General features: G+C 45.6%; 1 protein-coding gene across 2 annotated transcripts in view; it reads left to right on the forward strand.

The window, feature by feature from the left end:
- Window positions 1-7,536: 7,536 nt before the first annotated feature.
- LOC139368184 (liprin-alpha-3-like) overlaps window positions 7,537-16,462 on the forward strand; it is a 39,627-nt gene continuing 30,701 nt past the window's right edge. For both annotated transcript variants that reach the window (XM_071106816.1, XM_071106817.1), the window contains exons 1-13: window positions 7,537-8,438; window positions 10,716-10,817; window positions 11,271-11,435; window positions 11,602-11,676; window positions 11,788-11,847; window positions 12,057-12,185; window positions 12,675-12,767; window positions 13,661-13,713; window positions 14,111-14,204; window positions 14,530-14,664; window positions 15,053-15,136; window positions 15,411-15,542; window positions 15,686-15,748. In XM_071106816.1, coding sequence (XP_070962917.1) covers window positions 8,106-8,438; window positions 10,716-10,817; window positions 11,271-11,435; window positions 11,602-11,676; window positions 11,788-11,847; window positions 12,057-12,185; window positions 12,675-12,767; window positions 13,661-13,713; window positions 14,111-14,204; window positions 14,530-14,664; window positions 15,053-15,136; window positions 15,411-15,542; window positions 15,686-15,748 — 1,518 coding nt within the window. In that variant the 5' untranslated portion in view covers window positions 7,537-8,105. The remainder of the gene's footprint in view (window positions 8,439-10,715; window positions 10,818-11,270; window positions 11,436-11,601; window positions 11,677-11,787; window positions 11,848-12,056; window positions 12,186-12,674; window positions 12,768-13,660; window positions 13,714-14,110; window positions 14,205-14,529; window positions 14,665-15,052; window positions 15,137-15,410; window positions 15,543-15,685; window positions 15,749-16,462) is intronic.

The following is a 16,462-nucleotide window of genomic DNA, read 5'->3' on the forward strand; positions in this document are numbered from 1 at the left end:
TAGGTGATATGTGTCTAAGAAGGGCTATAAACTATGTGCCAACTGGCCTAATGCACACCTTGTTCACTTTCATTCGTTCCGTTCGTATCATATTGAGGATGTCACAAGTCTCCATTATGCATGGTGTGGTCCATGTACGATGGTTAAGTTTGTCTGTCTGTCAACATGGCCTAGCTGTCTCTCATAGCCATTTACTGTAGACTATAATTAATCAGGTGTTTGTTTGGCCTGTGTGTGTGTGTGTACGTGCGTGTGCGCGCGCGCGCGCGTAAATCACAGAGAGATGCGGAGAATGCTGAGAGAATGTTTCTTTAAGACCCATTACCTTCCAATCCGACAGAGGGGGATGCTATGGTAAGGTGGTGTAGTGTTGCTCCCCGCTCCCTTATGCCGTTTGTGGAAAGGAGAGAGACGGGGGGAACCATATATCCGGGTTTTTGAAAGAGGCAAAATCAGCGGAGATGGATCCGAAGAATATTTAACGTCAGATTTGAACAATATGGATGTCGCGTGATGAATGTGGTAAGGATGGAACTTCCACCACTCCTCGCAACCCAATTTTTTTATGGCATGAATTGAGAAAATATGCACGCGTTATTGTAACGGTCCAAATGAGTCCGTGAAAATGTGTGCGCGTTTGTGTGTAGCCGATAACCAGTTATGTTTATTTTATTGTCGGAAGGGAGGGGGAAAGCGTTTTGGAGGGAGGGAAATAAATCAAATAAATGATTCAATGCTCGGAATGTCAGGCATTGACAGGTGCGTTAGCAACACACACCGCGATTTATTTAGGGCGCGCGCGCTCGCTCCCTTTTGCGTTTGCATACAGTTAGGTGAGGTGATACCTAGAGAGAGAGAGATAAATATAATGTTGTCTACATTTAACAGCATATGTAGCCGTTATATGCATTACCTAGTTTATTATAAGCCTATAATAAACGAAAAATCGTAGCCTATATGCTACCTTTAGGAAGCAACCAATTCCAAGAATATTCTTATCACCATTCTTGTCTCTTGTTTGTCTCTGGACTAAATTGTATCCAAAATGTGTGACATGCAATTTTCGAACCCGTTCTGTGTATTTCTGTTGTCCATACACCGAGTAGCCTATATCATATGCCATGATGAGAGTTAACCATCGAGATATCTTAATGCAAACTGCGGATGTTTTTATGAACATAGGCATGTCTCAAAATCATGGACAAATACAGGTAGTGCGTCGAGGCTATTCGTTTATACGAATGTAGTAGTAGTTGTCTGGGGCTGTTTGTGTTTTATCAAATCGTCTTTTTTCTTCCATACATTCAGAAATTGAGGTATATCTATGCCTAGCATGTCCAAACGCGTCATTTTCAGCACTGAAACACCGTCGGGGATGCGATTAAAGGCATGTTTGATTGGTTTCCGTTTCTTTCATTCTGTCTGCCTAGCTGCCAAAAATCAGTTATTGATTCCAATGATGCGTTTCGTGGTATGAGATGGATGGAAAGCGGCTATGTTGTATTCGCTCTTGTGGATAATGTGACACAGGACAAACAACTGCCATATCAGTCATCATTAATGCGTAAAAATGTAAAATATATCATTGTTCTGTGTGTGTGTAATTGCTGTGTATATAGACTAAAATGTATGTTGAACAGATCATGCCCCTCTTTCTTCCATTGTCGGCAATAGTGAAAGCCAGGAGCCACACTCCTCCCCGCCCCAATGTCTGGTGAACAGTGCTGTTTTTGCTGCCTTGCTCTTTCCTTCCTTCCTCATCTCACTCTCTCTCTCGATCATTTTATATTTCCCTTAACCCCCCATTGGTATACAGCTTATGTTTTAGTAACCTAATGCGGTTCAAGATTGGGGCCTGCTCCTAATTGGCCATATAGAGAGCAACCATGAGATACCTCACTATTCTCGACTGGGAACAACCACAACCAGCAACGTGAGAGCTGTGGGTTGTTGACAGAGATTATGAGGATGATGAGGATGATGACAATAATGATGATAAATAGTATACAGAGATAATTTAGTAACTCTTTGATGATATTAGTCCACGTGACATATTAGTCAGTGTGTCAGGCGCATAAAAGACAATGGTGCTAGATGACCAACTAGCTTTCATAAGCCGAGTATGCCTGAAAGCAGTTGGCCCTATTGTCCTTCTCTTGCTATACAAAATGATGGAAATATTATCAGAAGCCCAACTGTCTTTGACTCTATATAATAACGTGAGCTGGTTTGTCGCCTTTGTATCCTCGTGTCAGCTATTTGTATTGCCATTAGCATGTTTGAATAGCCTACCGCACAAATATAAGGAAAGTACCTCTACATTATTATTGGGATGATGTTTTGCGGAGGAGCCTGGCTTGGGACATGTCTAGTACTGGTCCTGAAGTGCAGAGGCTAAAGGGCAAAGGGCAATATGCCTGGTTGTCCAGTCTGTTTGTGCTTTGAGCTTATGGTAGTGTTCTACATTGCTTATCAATGTGTCACCGTAAATATCCATCTCTATAGTCTGTCTCTCTAGTCCCTTTTACAGGCAGTGCACTGGGCATCACTACGTTCCTCTACCTCAGAGCTGAATCATTGCTGGGCTGGAACAAAAGCCTGCACATCCAGTAGCTCTCCGGGACCAGGGTTGGAGACTACTGCATGACAGAGGGCCTTGGTGGTCCTCCTCAGCACTCCCGGATGAGATGGAAGAGGCTGATATAGCAGCAGCAGTAACTCAGGTGCAATAGGTGCTGGGTGGGTTACAGTTAGCCAGACATCACCCTCCTGGCAGGTCATGGAGGGAATGCTGGCTAAAGTGGATACCCAGACTGACTCATGGTTCTGATGGCCTGACTTGCCCTATCTCCAACTGGACAGGTGTGAGAAATAAGCTTGAAGTTGTAGTCTGGGAGTTGTAGTCTTCCCGGACAGCCCATTGTTGTTACTGTACCAGTACTAGTTTCTCTCAAAAAGGCTACTGAACCAGCATGTGCCGGCGTGCTCCCCGGTCTGGAGAGGCGAGGTTCTGGAACTGCCTTTAGATTACGTTACATACAGTGCATGCATGTCGGCCCCCTTGAACTTTGCGACCTTTTGCCACATTTCAGGCTTCAAACATAAAGATATAAAACTGTATTTTTTTGTGAAGAATCAACAACAAGTGGGACACAATCGTGAAGTGGGGTGACATTTATTGGATATTTCAAACTTTTTTAACAAATCAAAAACTGAAAAATTGGGCGTGCAAAATTATTCAGCCCCCTTAAGTTAATACTTTGTAGCGCCACCTTTTGCTGCGATTACAGCTGTAAGTCGCTTGGGGTATGTCTCTATCAGTTTTGCACATTGAGAGACTGAATTTTTTTCCCATTCCTCCTTGCAAAACAGCTCGAGCTCAGTGAGGTTGGATGGAGAGCATTTGTGAACAGCAGTTTTCAGTTCTTTCCACAGATTCTCGATTGGATTCAGGTCTGGACTTTGACTTGGCCATTCTAACACCTGGATATGTTTATTTTTGAACCATTCCATTGTAGATTTTGCTTTATGTTTTGGATCATTGTCTTGTTGGAAGACAAATCTCCGTCCCAGTCTCAGGTCTTTTGCAGACTCCATCAGGTTTTCTTCCAGAATGGTCCTGTATTTGGCTCCATCCATCTTCCCATCAATTTTAACCATCTTCCCTGTCCCTGCTGAAGAAAAGCAGGCCCAAACCATGATGCTGCCACCACCATGTTTGACAGTGGGGGTGGTGTGTTCAGAGTGATGAGCTGTGTTGCTTTTACGCCAAACGTAATGTTTTGCATTGTTGCCAAAAAGTTCAATTTTGGTTTCATCTGACCAGAGCACCTTCTTCCACATGTTTGGTGTGTCTCCCAGGTGGCTTGTGGCAAACTTTAAACAACACTTTTTATGGATATCTTTAAGAAATGGCTTTCTTCTTGCCACTCTTCCATAAAGGCCAGATTTGTGCAATATACGACTGATTGTTGTCCTATGGACAGAGTCTCCCACTTCAGCTGTAGATCTCTGCAGTTCATCCAGAGTGATCATGGGCCTCTTGGCTGCATCTCTGATCAGTCTTCTCCTTGTATGAGCTGAAAGTTTAGAGGGACGGCCAGGTCTTGGTAGATTTGCAGTGGTCTGATACTCCTTCCATTTCAATATTATCGCTTGCACAGTGCTCCTTGGGATGTTTAAAGCTTGTGAAATCTTTTTGTATCCAAATCCGGCTTTAAACTTCTTCACAACAGTATCTCGGACCTGCCTGGTGTGTTCCTTGTTCTTCATGATGCTCTCTGCGCTTTTAACGGACCTCTGAGACTATCACAGTGCAGATGCATTTATACGGAGACTTGATTACACACAGGTGGATTGTATTTATCATCATTAGTCATTTAGGTCAACATTGGATCATTCAGAGATCCTCACTGAACATCTGGAGAGAGTTTGCTGCACTGAAAGTAAAGGGGCTGAATAATTTTGCACGCCCAATTGTTCAGTTTTTGATTTGTTAAAAAAGTTTGACATATCCAATAAATGTCGTTCCACTTCATGATTGTGTCCCACTTGTTGTTGATTCTTCACAAAAAATACAGTTTTATATCTTTATGTTTGAAGCCTGAAATGTGGCAAAAGGTCGCAAAGTTCAAGGGGGCCGAATACTTTCGCAAGGCACAGTTCGTGTGGTCACAAAAAGCCTGAACACTCATTTATTTCATATTTAATGGACTATATTTGATTATTTATTTATTTAAAATCTTAATTTAGATCATTTTGGGATAAAAAAAACGGTGGATTAACATCAATACAATACCTTACATCACATTTACATTTCATAATACAGAAAGATTGAGAATAAATTTAAGGGAATCAAAAGTCAAGAACGTTCAACGGTTCACCCCCTACCACATTTAGTTTCAATGGCTCTTCTCCCTTTCAGTTCCATTCAAATTTGTTGAAAGACTATCTCGCTGGAAACCAAAATATTTTTCATTGTCATTTGGCACCTGGTTTTCCATACTTGTGTGTTTATTATATATACGATGAAACAGAGAAAAAAAACTTTGCAGCTTTCCAGGACCAGGCTTGGTGACTTCCGGTCTTGTTTTGGCTCAGTTCATCACAGAGAATACACTAACACGTATAACACGCACTTCCTTGAGCCTGAGGTGTTTGGGCCATTCCTGCATGTTGTCAATAACAGGGCCATGTTCAGTAGGAAGAAAACATTTTGAAATGGGGAGGTGCCACCTGAACTTGTCCAATAAGAACACCGTTTGTTTTGTTTTCCATTGCAAATCATTTAAAACATTTGCCCTTGTCACGTCCTGACCTTAGTTCCTTTTTTATGTCTCTGTTTTAGTTTGGTCAGGGCGTGAGCTGGGGTTGGCATTCTATCTTGTATTTTCTATGTTTGTATCTCTGTGTTTGGCCTGGTATGGTTCCCAATCAGAGGCAGCTGTCGATCGTTGTCTCTGATTGAGAACCATACTTAGGTAGCCTGTTTTTCCCATTTTGAGTTGTGGGTGATTGTTTTCTGTTTAGTGTATGTCACCTTACAGAACTGTTTAGTTTCTTCCATTTCACTTTGTTATTTTGTTTTGTGCGTTCAGTCAAATAAATTATGAGGAACACTTACCACGCTGCATATTGGTCCGATATTTCCTACTCCTCCTCAGACCACGAAGAGATTCGTTACAGACTCACCCACCAAAAAGGACCAAGCAGCGTGGTAACCTGGAGCAGAGGGTTCTGGACTCCTGGATTTGGGAGGAGATTTTGGACGGTACGGGACCCTGGGCACAGGCTGGGGAATATCGCCGCCCCAGGGAAGAGCTGGAGGCAGCTAAAGCCGAGCGGCGGCGATATGAGAAGTTAGCATGGCAGCGCAACAGGCACGAGGGGCACACGGGGAGTGTGGTAGAGTCAGGTTGGACACCTGAGCCAACTCCCCGTGCTTACCGTGGCGGGCGTAGTACTGGTCAGGCACCGTGTTATGCGGTCAAGCGCACAGTGTCTCCAGTGCGCGTTCTTAGCCCGGTGCGCTACATCCCAGCCCCTCGCAAGTGCCATGCGAGAGTGGGCATCCAGCCAGGGAGTATTGTGCCGGCCCAGCGTGTTTGTTCTCCGGTACGCCATTTCGGCCCAGGGTATCCTGCGCCGGCGCTGCGTGCTGTGTCCCCGGGGCGCTGGGAGGGTGCAGTGCGCCCTATGCCTGACCTCCGCCCGTGCCGGGCGAATGTGGGCATTGAGCCTAAGGGAGAGGTGCAAGTGGTAAGCACCAGATCTCCAGTGCTCACCCACAGCCCGGTTCAACCTGTGCCTGCACTCTGGAGGGTCCGGGCTAAAGTGGTCATCCAGCCTGGAGGAGTGGTGCCAAGGCTGCGCACCAGATCTCCAGTGCTCCTCCCCAGCCCGGTCCATCCGGTGCCTCCTCCACGCACCAGGCCTCCTGTAGGTCTCCCCAGCCTGGTGGGTCCTGTGGCAGCCCCACGCACCAGGCTGTCTCTCCGTCTCCTCCCTCCAGGTTCTCCAGTCTGTCAGGAGCTGCCAGAGCCGCCCGTCAGTCAGGAGCTGCCAGAGCCGCCCTTCACTCCGGAGCTGCCAAAGCCGCCCTTCAGTCAGGAGCTGCCAGAGCCGCCCTTCACTCCAGAGCTGCCAAAGCCGCCCTTCACTCCGGCACCGCCAGAGTCGCCCTTCACTCCGGCACAGCCGGAGTCTCCCGCCTGTCCGGCACTGCCGGAGTCTCCCGTCTATTCGGGGCCCGCTGCAAGGGTCCCCCGTCCGAGGTCGAGGGTCGCCGCTCCAAAGGCGCCACTTCAGTGGGCCAAGACTATGGTGGAGTGCGGTCCACGTCCCGCGCAAGAGCCGCCCCCGCGGACAGATGCCCACCCAGACCCTCCCCTATGGGTTTAGGTTTTGCGGCCGGAGTCCGCACCTTTGGGGGGAGGGTACTGTCACGTCCTGACCTTAGTACCTTTTTTATGTCTCTGTTTTAGTTTGGTCAGAGCGTGAGTTGGGGTGGGCATTCTATGTTGTGATTTCTATGTTTGTATCTCTGTGTTTGGCCTGGTATGGTTCCCAATCAGAGGCAGCTGTCAATCGTTGTCTCGGATTGAGAACCATACTTAGGTAGCCTGTTTTTCCCATTTTGAGTTGTGGGTGATTGTTTTCTGTTTAGTGTATGTCACCTTACAGAACTGTTTAGTTTCTTCCATTTCACTTTGTTATTTTGTTTTGTGCGTTCAGTCAAATAAATGATGAGGAACACTTACCACGCTGCATATTGGTCCGATATTTCCTACTCCTCCTCAGACCACGAAGAGATTTGTTACAGCCCTGCTGAACACGACCCATGCCCTGTACATTAAATTGCATATTTCGGGTTATTATCTGTCTACACTTACAAAGAGTTGCAGTACAATGTTTCTGTTTGTGCCATTGTCTTACAGTAGTAGTATTGGCCTAACTTCTATGTTGTTGTATACAGTGTGTTAACTAAGGTGGGCCTAGTGTGACACTTCGTCTATCTTCATTTCTTTCAGCTATCTCTCCCGGTGCTGTGAAGACCCAACCAGTGGACCGAGTCGGAAGGTGGGCCTTCCTCTCCTGTGGCCCCTCCCCTTCCTCACCTTCAGCCAATCCTAGATTCAAACCACAGCCCAGTTTCCCATAGATACTTTCTTACTGCTTTGGTCCTTCAAGATCACATAGTTCCATCATGGTAAACAAAACTCAGATTGTTGCATAGTAAGAAAAAGCTGTGAGAAAGAAAAATCCACTAGGCCTATTTGTTGGTGTTGTTTTGGAGAAAATAAGTAAGGCAATAGATAAAATTAGAGAGAGTGAAGAGGAAGCGTTGAACACGACTGGTTGAAAGCTATTTTTGACGAAGAAAAAAAGCAACGATTTCTCTTTTTAACACTGTCATCTCAGTGATGAGATTAACAGGCTCAAACAGAAGCTCGCATGCAAGTGAGGTAACAGATTGACATTCTGTCCACGAATCACACGTACACGCACTTTGACCTACGGAACCCCTGCACACAGGGCTTTTGCGTAAACAAGCACTCCTAACATAGACGTTTTCTCCTGGAGCCCACCACACTCTCTCCAGTCTCATGATGATGTGTGAGGTGATGCCCACCATTTCGGAGGACGGGCGAGGAGGAGGCCCCTCCTCTCCTGGGGTTGGGGCTGGGATTGGAGGCCCTGGTGGGGCCATGGGGGGAGGGGGCTACGGTGGCCGAGGGGAATCCAGGGGCGGGGGTGACGAGGGAGGCAGCACAGGGAACCTGGAATCCCTGATGGTCAACATGCTGACCGAGAGGGAGAGGCTGTTGGAGAGCCTGAGGGAGACCCAAGACAGCCTTGGGACGGCCCAGCTACGCCTCAGAGAGCTGGGCCACGAGAAGGACTCCCTCTCGAGACAGCTGTCCATCGCCCTGCCACAGGTACAGTATAGTGTGTGTGCTTGTGTGTGTGTGTGGTGCAGTTGTGTTTGGGTGTGTATGGGGTACAGTTGGGCGATATCCAGATTTTCATACCGTCATATCGTTTCTGTACCATGTATTACCGAATTTGCACACAAGGGGCGCTTTAAAAAAATAAAAAATAAAAAAAACATTAGGGATCTTGATCTAGGAGGAGATTGAATGTATCTGCTGTAACCAAGAAGCTTGATCTTGACATCTAGCCACTTAGCTAGCAAGTTAGCAAACCGAATGCATAGCTGGAGGCCTGAGCTGGATATCATTTATTACATCTTCGATTGCTTATAGGTATACTTAACTTATGGTTAGAAGCAGTGGCGTAGCACGCACCCACCAACCCCGTCAGTATTTTGAAATATCCCGGTATACGGTATAAACGGTATATCACCCAGGCCTAGTACAGGGGGTTGTGTATAGTACATCGGTGTATGAGTGTGGGTACTGTCAGTATATGTTCATGTGACAATGTGGGTGTGATGGGCATGTCTAGGTGTGATGGGCATGTCTAAGTGTGTGTGTGTGTGTGTGTGTGTGTGTGTGTGTGTGTGTGTGTGTTCTTATGTGTGTGTGTGTGTGCGCTGTGTGTGCGCGTGTGTGTGGTGCGTGCGTGTGTGCGACCGCATGTGTGTGTGAGTGTGTTCGTACGTGCGTGTGTATGTGTCAGTTGCAGAGCCAAGCTGGCTCGAAAGAAGTCCCTGTAGTGACAGATCAGTGTGCTACATCCACCACGTAGAGAAATAACTATAGGCTGTAGACAGGGACATCAATTCATTCTACTACTGCCTTTTTAGAATAGCCACACTAGTATTGTGCTTTCACATGGAGAGGATTTGTGCTTGTGTTCCCTTTTTGTCTTTTTGCTCCCTTGGTTGTTTCAGCATTTTCTTTTAGCAATTGTTCATCTCAGAGTGAGGGATTTTTTAGTTTTTTGTTTTTAGCACGGTCATAACCATACAGTTATTGGCAATAGCTTAATAGGGAATTAGACAGTAGTACTATATTCATATTTTCCATTAGATTGACCTTCATGGCCACCGTAGGTGGAGGGCTAATCTTCATCAGTGGGTATATGCTCCCTCAAAAAGATCAGATTTAAATCAGGTTCGATGAAACGTATCTTTGTTAACCCATCCCCTACCTGGGCACACACACAGCTGATTGTGAAAACTAGATTGTGGAACAGTACCCCAACACCGTTCTGTGATTTGAGATTGGAGCTAATACGTTTCATATATAAGTACACAGCACACATTCCGTACAATAAACAAACAAACGTATGTGAACTGTACAGTATACATGGCACACGACCAACCTACTTGGACCATGTGATAAAGGGTAAGTTTGTATGTTTACTCTTTCAATAGGAGTGCTAATGAATGGAGCCCATGGCCTATCCAATGACCATACAGTCAGAGAGCGAGAATAAGAGAGAGATGGAATGAAAAAAGAAATGAGAAGAGATGCCAAGTGAAATTCAGAGCTTTAACCCAAACAAGGACCAATCCCAGAAGGCCGAGCGCCAACGGTCCTACTGTGTCACCATCTGTATACTCCCCCTTCTCTTATCTCCGATTTGCATTTCGAATGCAACTGTTACTGTGGCTTTGCGTTGCAGTCCTCTAGTCTAAAGGTAGTCAAGTGGTTCTTGTGCCTCAACAACAAAGGTTCTAAACCTCGTGCCTACAAAATGAAGCTGAAGTTGTTGGTGTTTTTCTCCCCCTCCAAGTAATTGAGATCATGTTTTTTTACCGGGAAGGCTTGTGATCATAAGGAATAATTAAACAATGGTTGCATGTTATATTACCTTGTGATGGCAATGCTGTTGTTGACAGTGTGTTTCCAGTTTTGCACTGTAAGTGACACGTCAATGCTGTGAGTGTCTCTCGCCTCTCCATTGCATTTCAGTGCAGTATCATTGTGTAACACAGTGACATAATCCTTGAAGGCCAGTTCACAGAGGAGGTTACGAGCCTGAGACTGATTGTGCGCGCGCGTGTGTGTGTGCGTGTGTGTGTGTGTGTGTGTGTGTGTGTGTGTGTGTGTGTGTGTGTGTGTGTGTGTGTGTGTGTGTGTGTGTGTGTGTGTGTGTGTGAGTGAGTGTTAACAGAGTTGGTTGCACACCTTGCAAGTCAAAGTATATTTCCTGTCATTTTGCATCTACTTTGATTGTGTGCATGTGAGCATGTTACAGGTCACCCATATTGTTCATGAATGTTATGTTGCTTGGGGGCTGTGCAGGAGTTTGCTGTGCTGACTAAGGAGCTGAATGTTTGCCGGGAGCAGCTACTGGAGAGGGAAGAGGAGATTGCTGAGCTCAAGGCGGAGAGAAACAACACACGTGTAAGATGTTTATCGGCCATTTTACTGACTAGCACTCTCACAGCAGTTGTGTTTGTTCTTTCTCACACATCATAGTTGTGGCATCGACTTCGACATACTCGTTCTTCTCCTCCCTAGTACTCACCTTCACATTTTCTCCTTCCCTCCTTTTTTCTCCACATGTTTCTCCCCCTTCTCTTTCTGCTACCTTATGCTCTTCCAACCCTCTCTGCTTCCTCTAAACAATCTTACTCGGTCTTTCTGCCACCTTTCCTTGTCTCTCTCCCTCTCCTCCCCCACCTCTCTTACCTTCTCTCTCCTCCCTTTTCTTTCTTTTTCCTCTCCTTTCTCTTTCTCCCCTTTTACTTTGCCTCTCTCTCCATCTCCATCCTTGCATCTCTTACTCCTCTGCCTCTCTCTCTCTTTCTCTCTCTTCTTCTACCTCAATCACTTTATCTCTCTCTCCTCCCGCAGTTGCTACTAGAGCACCTGGAGTGTCTTGTGTCTCGTCACGAGCGCAGTCTGAGGATGACGGTGGTGAAAAGGCAGGCCCAGTCCCCGGCGGGGGTCTCCAGTGAAGTGGAGGTCCTCAAGGCCCTCAAGTCCCTGTTTGAGCACCACAAGGCTTTGGATGAGAAGGTGGGCGACCAGGCTGCCATTTTGGGGTCTCCATCCCAACTCATAAGCAGCTACTGTAGCTTTCTCTCAACAGTCGCTTTTTTTTGTTTGTTGCTTTGATGGAAAAGATCCATACAAACACGTTTCTCAGCGTTTCTCAGTCATTTCTTATTTTTCGGCCCATAAGGTTCGAGAGCGACTCCGTGTGGCCCTTGAGAGAGTGACCCTTTTGGAGGATCAACTACAAGCGTCTGCTCAAGAGGTAAAAGCCATACGGGATACACATGTTTTAGTAGAGCACGTTAATGCTCCATATCACGATAATAAGAAAATGCATTCAATATATTTTGCTCACCATTTACCTCTCTTGCAGGTGATCTCTTTAAGAGACCAAATTAAAAGACGACAACAAGGGTTGGACGGCGGGAAAGACGTAAGGGGGGGATTCATGCACGTCGTTTCCAGTGTTTGTGTTTGTTAGTGTCCTAAAGTTAACAGCAGCACGTTAGCAGATAATTGGCGTTATGATGCCGTTTTCTTCTTTAGTCTGTCTCTTTGATCGTCAACCGTCTGATGATGGGTCTAATTCATCTTGTTCCCCATCGCTCTCCTTTCTCGATGCCATCTCCCCGGCGACAACAGCGCCTACCCAATGGACCCTCCTCTGGATTGGACGACGGTGAGATCGACAGACAGAGAGAAACGGAGATAGAGCGGCAGAGAGCCGAGCTCTCCCAGCTGAAAGAAAGATTGGCCCTTATGTGTCGACAGGTTGGTTTGAGAGAGAGAGAGAGAGAGAGAGAGAGAGAGAGAGAGAGAGAGAGAGAGAGAGAGAGAGAGAGAGAGAGTAGCCTGCCCTACATGTAACGGTATATGTATGCATTGCCTAGTTTATAATGAACCATAATCTAGCCTATACCGTTATGAACCATTCCCAAGAATAGTGTGTGTGTGAGAGAGAGTGAGATAGAGAACAAGGGTGAAAGAGAGAGAAGAGCGATAAAGAAAAATAGATTTGGGTTGGGGGTTGTATGAAGATTGTTAAAACCAGTTCTCCTCTTCCCTCTTGTGGACAGTCATAGCATTGCATCTGTTCTGCAAAAACCACACAGTGCATGACAGTCTTTTTCTATGTAGCTAACATAAACCTGCCTCTGCCCAAACCAGTGCTTCACGTCTTCACTCATGAAGGCCCTCTGTTCTGTTACGGTCCCTTATTGTCCCTTAACCATCGTATTGCTCTTCCTCGTGTCACGTCAGGTTGGGGAAATAGAGGAACAGCTTGCAGCCGCCAGGAGGGAAGTGACGAAGTCGGAGGAGGCCAATCAGAAGCTCCAGAGGGATGTGAAGGAGGTATGTCAGGCCAATCTGTTCTTGGCCAAGGCCTTAGATCAGGGGTGGGCAAACCTTTTGGCTAGAGGGCCACATCGGGATTATGAAATTCTACTAAGGGAGGGAGGGGGCAGGTTTCTTTGTCAAAATTGATTTACAGGCCAGAAATAAGGAAGTTATTTACAAAGTAAATATGCCCATTATCATGTCTACATACTCTCTACTTAGTTTGTTTGTTGTACTTAGATGTTCAAATGTAGCCTGGAGCATTTATTTCACACAAAATAATCATTTCCCCCCCAAAAAACAAAATAACAAAAATTGGCTGGCGGGCCAGATGCGATCCGCGGGCAGTAGTTTGCCCACACCTGACTTAGATTCTATCAGCTCCCGGGCCTCTCTGTTCCAGCGACTGTTCCATCCCACTATGTTCATCCAAAGCAAATATCTCAAAGCACAGAGCATTGGAATGCCTCGTATGAATTTGGGGAAATAAGGCATTTATGAGTCTATTCATGGCTATTCATTTCAGTCCAAACAAATGGCTGTACCAATCCCAGATTGCTACTTTAATAGTAAATGGTTTATAATACATAATAAAGGCCTATTTAGCTACTTATATTACACATGCGTGCCTATATTGTGATCTATACTAAAGTTGTACCTCTTGGATAGAAAACCAAAGAAGAACCGTAAGTGACAAGATAGACAAGAGGACCTGTGCACGTATACAATGACGGAACACATGTGATAATGAATAGTCAATCAGTAGTCAATTCTGAATGTGCACATTCCCCTGTTAGATGTTTAGGTTGCCATTTGATGCTGTTCGGAGTGGTACAGTGTGCCATGTATAATTGATGTGTTTCTTTGGATGTTTTAAACATGCTTCGCTATGTCTCTGCATCATTCAGGCTCTGTGCCAAAGGGAGGATATGGAGGAGAGGATCACTACATTAGAGCGCAGGTAACCCTCTTTTTAACACGATTTCTAACACCCGGGACTATGGTGCCAAACCACCAGGTGTTTTCCTCGTTATCGGAAAAGTTGTCACCAAGGTGTCACCAACACCTGTACCTCGCAGCTTACCTCTTTATCTCGCCGTTTCATCTCACTTGTTTGGGTATTTTCAATTGTCACAGCGCACTGCAAGAGTTGGCTTGTGTCTCTCCATGCTGTGAGGAGTGGAAGTTCATAACTAATGGTCAGGGATGTAGTGGAGCATAAATGCACTTAAACATCATTTAGGTGCCTTTATATTGGTGAAAAGCGTTTACGTTCCTTTCGTGCCAAATAGCTTTTGCGTTTACAATGCTGCATTACCCCCCCCCCCCTGCTAACAATGTGTCCATGTCGTTTGCAGGTACCTCAGTGCTCAGAGGGAAGCAACCTCTCTACATGACGTCAAAGACAAGCTGGAGAATGAGCTGGCCAGCAAGGAGTCACTGCACAGACAGGTAATTGGTTAACGAACGACTACGAGCGTGGCTTACATAGATGTACAGTAACCCTGTACAAATGGATAGGTTATATCCAGAGTAACGTCTTTTAATACTTAGAGCCTGATTCGTATGGCCAATTTCCTGGATCTAGATGTATCTTGGACAGGTAAATCATTCTGAAAGGAGAATCTCCATTGAAAGCGTGTGTTAGTCCAGGGCAAGGCTTAATCCGGGTGCCGAAAAATGGCCCTCGGACTCAGACTTGGATTTTAGTACAGCGTATCAGAATATCTCAGACTTCATCCGCTCTCTTCCCTCCTCTCTTCCTGTGTGTTGTCAGAGTGAGGAGAAGAACAGGCAGCTCCAGGAGCGTCTGGATGACGCCAAGCAGAAGCTCCAGCAGACCCTGCAGAGGGCCGAGACACTGCCCGAGATCGAGGCCCAGCTCGCCCAGAGAGTGGCTGCCCTCAACAAGGTACTGTCGTGTGCGTTCGCGGTCTCGATCCTGTTTTCAAGTGTGGATCGGAACTGTCTGTTTGATTTGTCCATCCGTCTCTTTTCCACATTCTACCTGAACGCGTCCGTCTCTGTTTCAGTTTCTGTCGGTCTCCCGTGTTTCTCCCGTGTTTCTCCCGTGTTTCTCCCGTGTTTCTCCCGTGTTTCTCCCGTGTTTCTCCCGTGTTTCTCCCGTGTTTCTCCCGTGTTTCTCCCGTGTTTCTCCCGTGTTTCTCCCGTGTTTCCGTCTCTCCGTCTGTATGACCTGAGTTGTCCTCTTATTGGCAGCCAATCTATCTTTCAATGTGTTAGTCTGAGTTTATGTTTGATCCCATGTACAGACACTTCCTCTCGCTTCTCTTTTATAGGCAGAGGAGCGCCATGGGAACTTTGAGGAGCGACTACGACAGATGGAGGCACAACTTGAAGAGAAAAATCAGGCATTGCAGAGGGTAATAATGCTCTGTTTGTTTGTACACTTGCCTTTTACTAAGTCTCATGCGGGATTCTGACAAGTTGCGACGCATTATGCCGGCTATAAGTGGTGAAGTGTTACATTGTGTTCTGTACCCTCCGTTTTGGCCAGTTGAAACCAAATCCTGTCTTTGTCAACTGTTTGAACTCTTATTGCTACCCGAAACCAAACAGTTGGTTCTGCTTTTTTTATTATTTTTCTCCTTCACATCTGTTTTCTACCTTGACTGTGTCCTTTTGTCTATGTTTCAGGCAAGGCAGAGAGAGAAAATGAACGACGAACACAACAAACGCCTCTCGGACACGGTGGACAAGCTACTGTCCGAGTCCAACGAGAGACTGCAGCTTCACCTCAAAGAGAGAATGGCTGCCCTCGAGGAGAAGGTGCTCTAAAAGCTTTGTTAACCATACGCTAAGTTAAGCTAAAATTACCATTAATGCTCAGTAAGTCTTTTTTTTCATTTAAATCAACGTAATCAACAGCAAACATGAGTCAACTTGGCACAATCACTCCTCCCCTCATTTAGAATTCCCTGTCAGAGGAGCTCGCAAACATGAAGAAAATCCAAGATGATCTGCTAGCGAACAAGGTACATGTCTTCCCCTTATTGTATCCAGTCGGGTCAGGTTTCATTATGTATGTTTTTTCTGTACTTTACATCTGTGTATACATGTGATGAGCACATCAGCTGTACTTTATACCGACTTAAAACTGTCAGGAAGACTTTGGACTGCCTTTTTTACGGCTATACACTGACTTTTGCAAACCCTTTTTGGAATAATAGGGTAGGTAGTTTATGCTCACTCTAAAAAGAAAACGGTTCCTGGAGTATCCTTTGGGAGTTGTTCAAATTGAAACTGTGGGGGGGACCCCTATAAGTTCTTCCTTTTAATGGATACTCAATGAACCTTTTGAGGAATCTTTTTGGGGTTAATATTTGAACTACCCCTTTGAACTATTATAAATAATAACAATACGCACAACAATAACACAATGTTTTAGTTCTCAGCGTTTATTTTGATTTTAGTGGCAAAGCGGAATTCAAATATGAAATATGAGGTAAACTCCCAGCAGAGCCCCAAGTCCAATGGGTATTTAATCTGGCGTGTTGACGCTAATGTGTTGATGTTCTCCGTATCCATAGCCAGAATGAATTTGCAGTGCATGTTGATCGAACAGGTTTCCTGTTATATTCATCGGAGGTTTAGGGAGGGTGAAGTCTGTGAATCCAAAAATGTTGTAATTATACAGATTAACCAAAACATGCACTCGACAGCGTTCGTAACTTGGTGTTTGTGGTGAA

The sequence above is a fragment of the Oncorhynchus clarkii genome, chromosome 16 (genome assembly GCF_045791955.1).
Source record: "Oncorhynchus clarkii lewisi isolate Uvic-CL-2024 chromosome 16, UVic_Ocla_1.0, whole genome shotgun sequence".
NCBI classification, from domain to species: domain Eukaryota; kingdom Metazoa; phylum Chordata; class Actinopteri; order Salmoniformes; family Salmonidae; genus Oncorhynchus; species Oncorhynchus clarkii.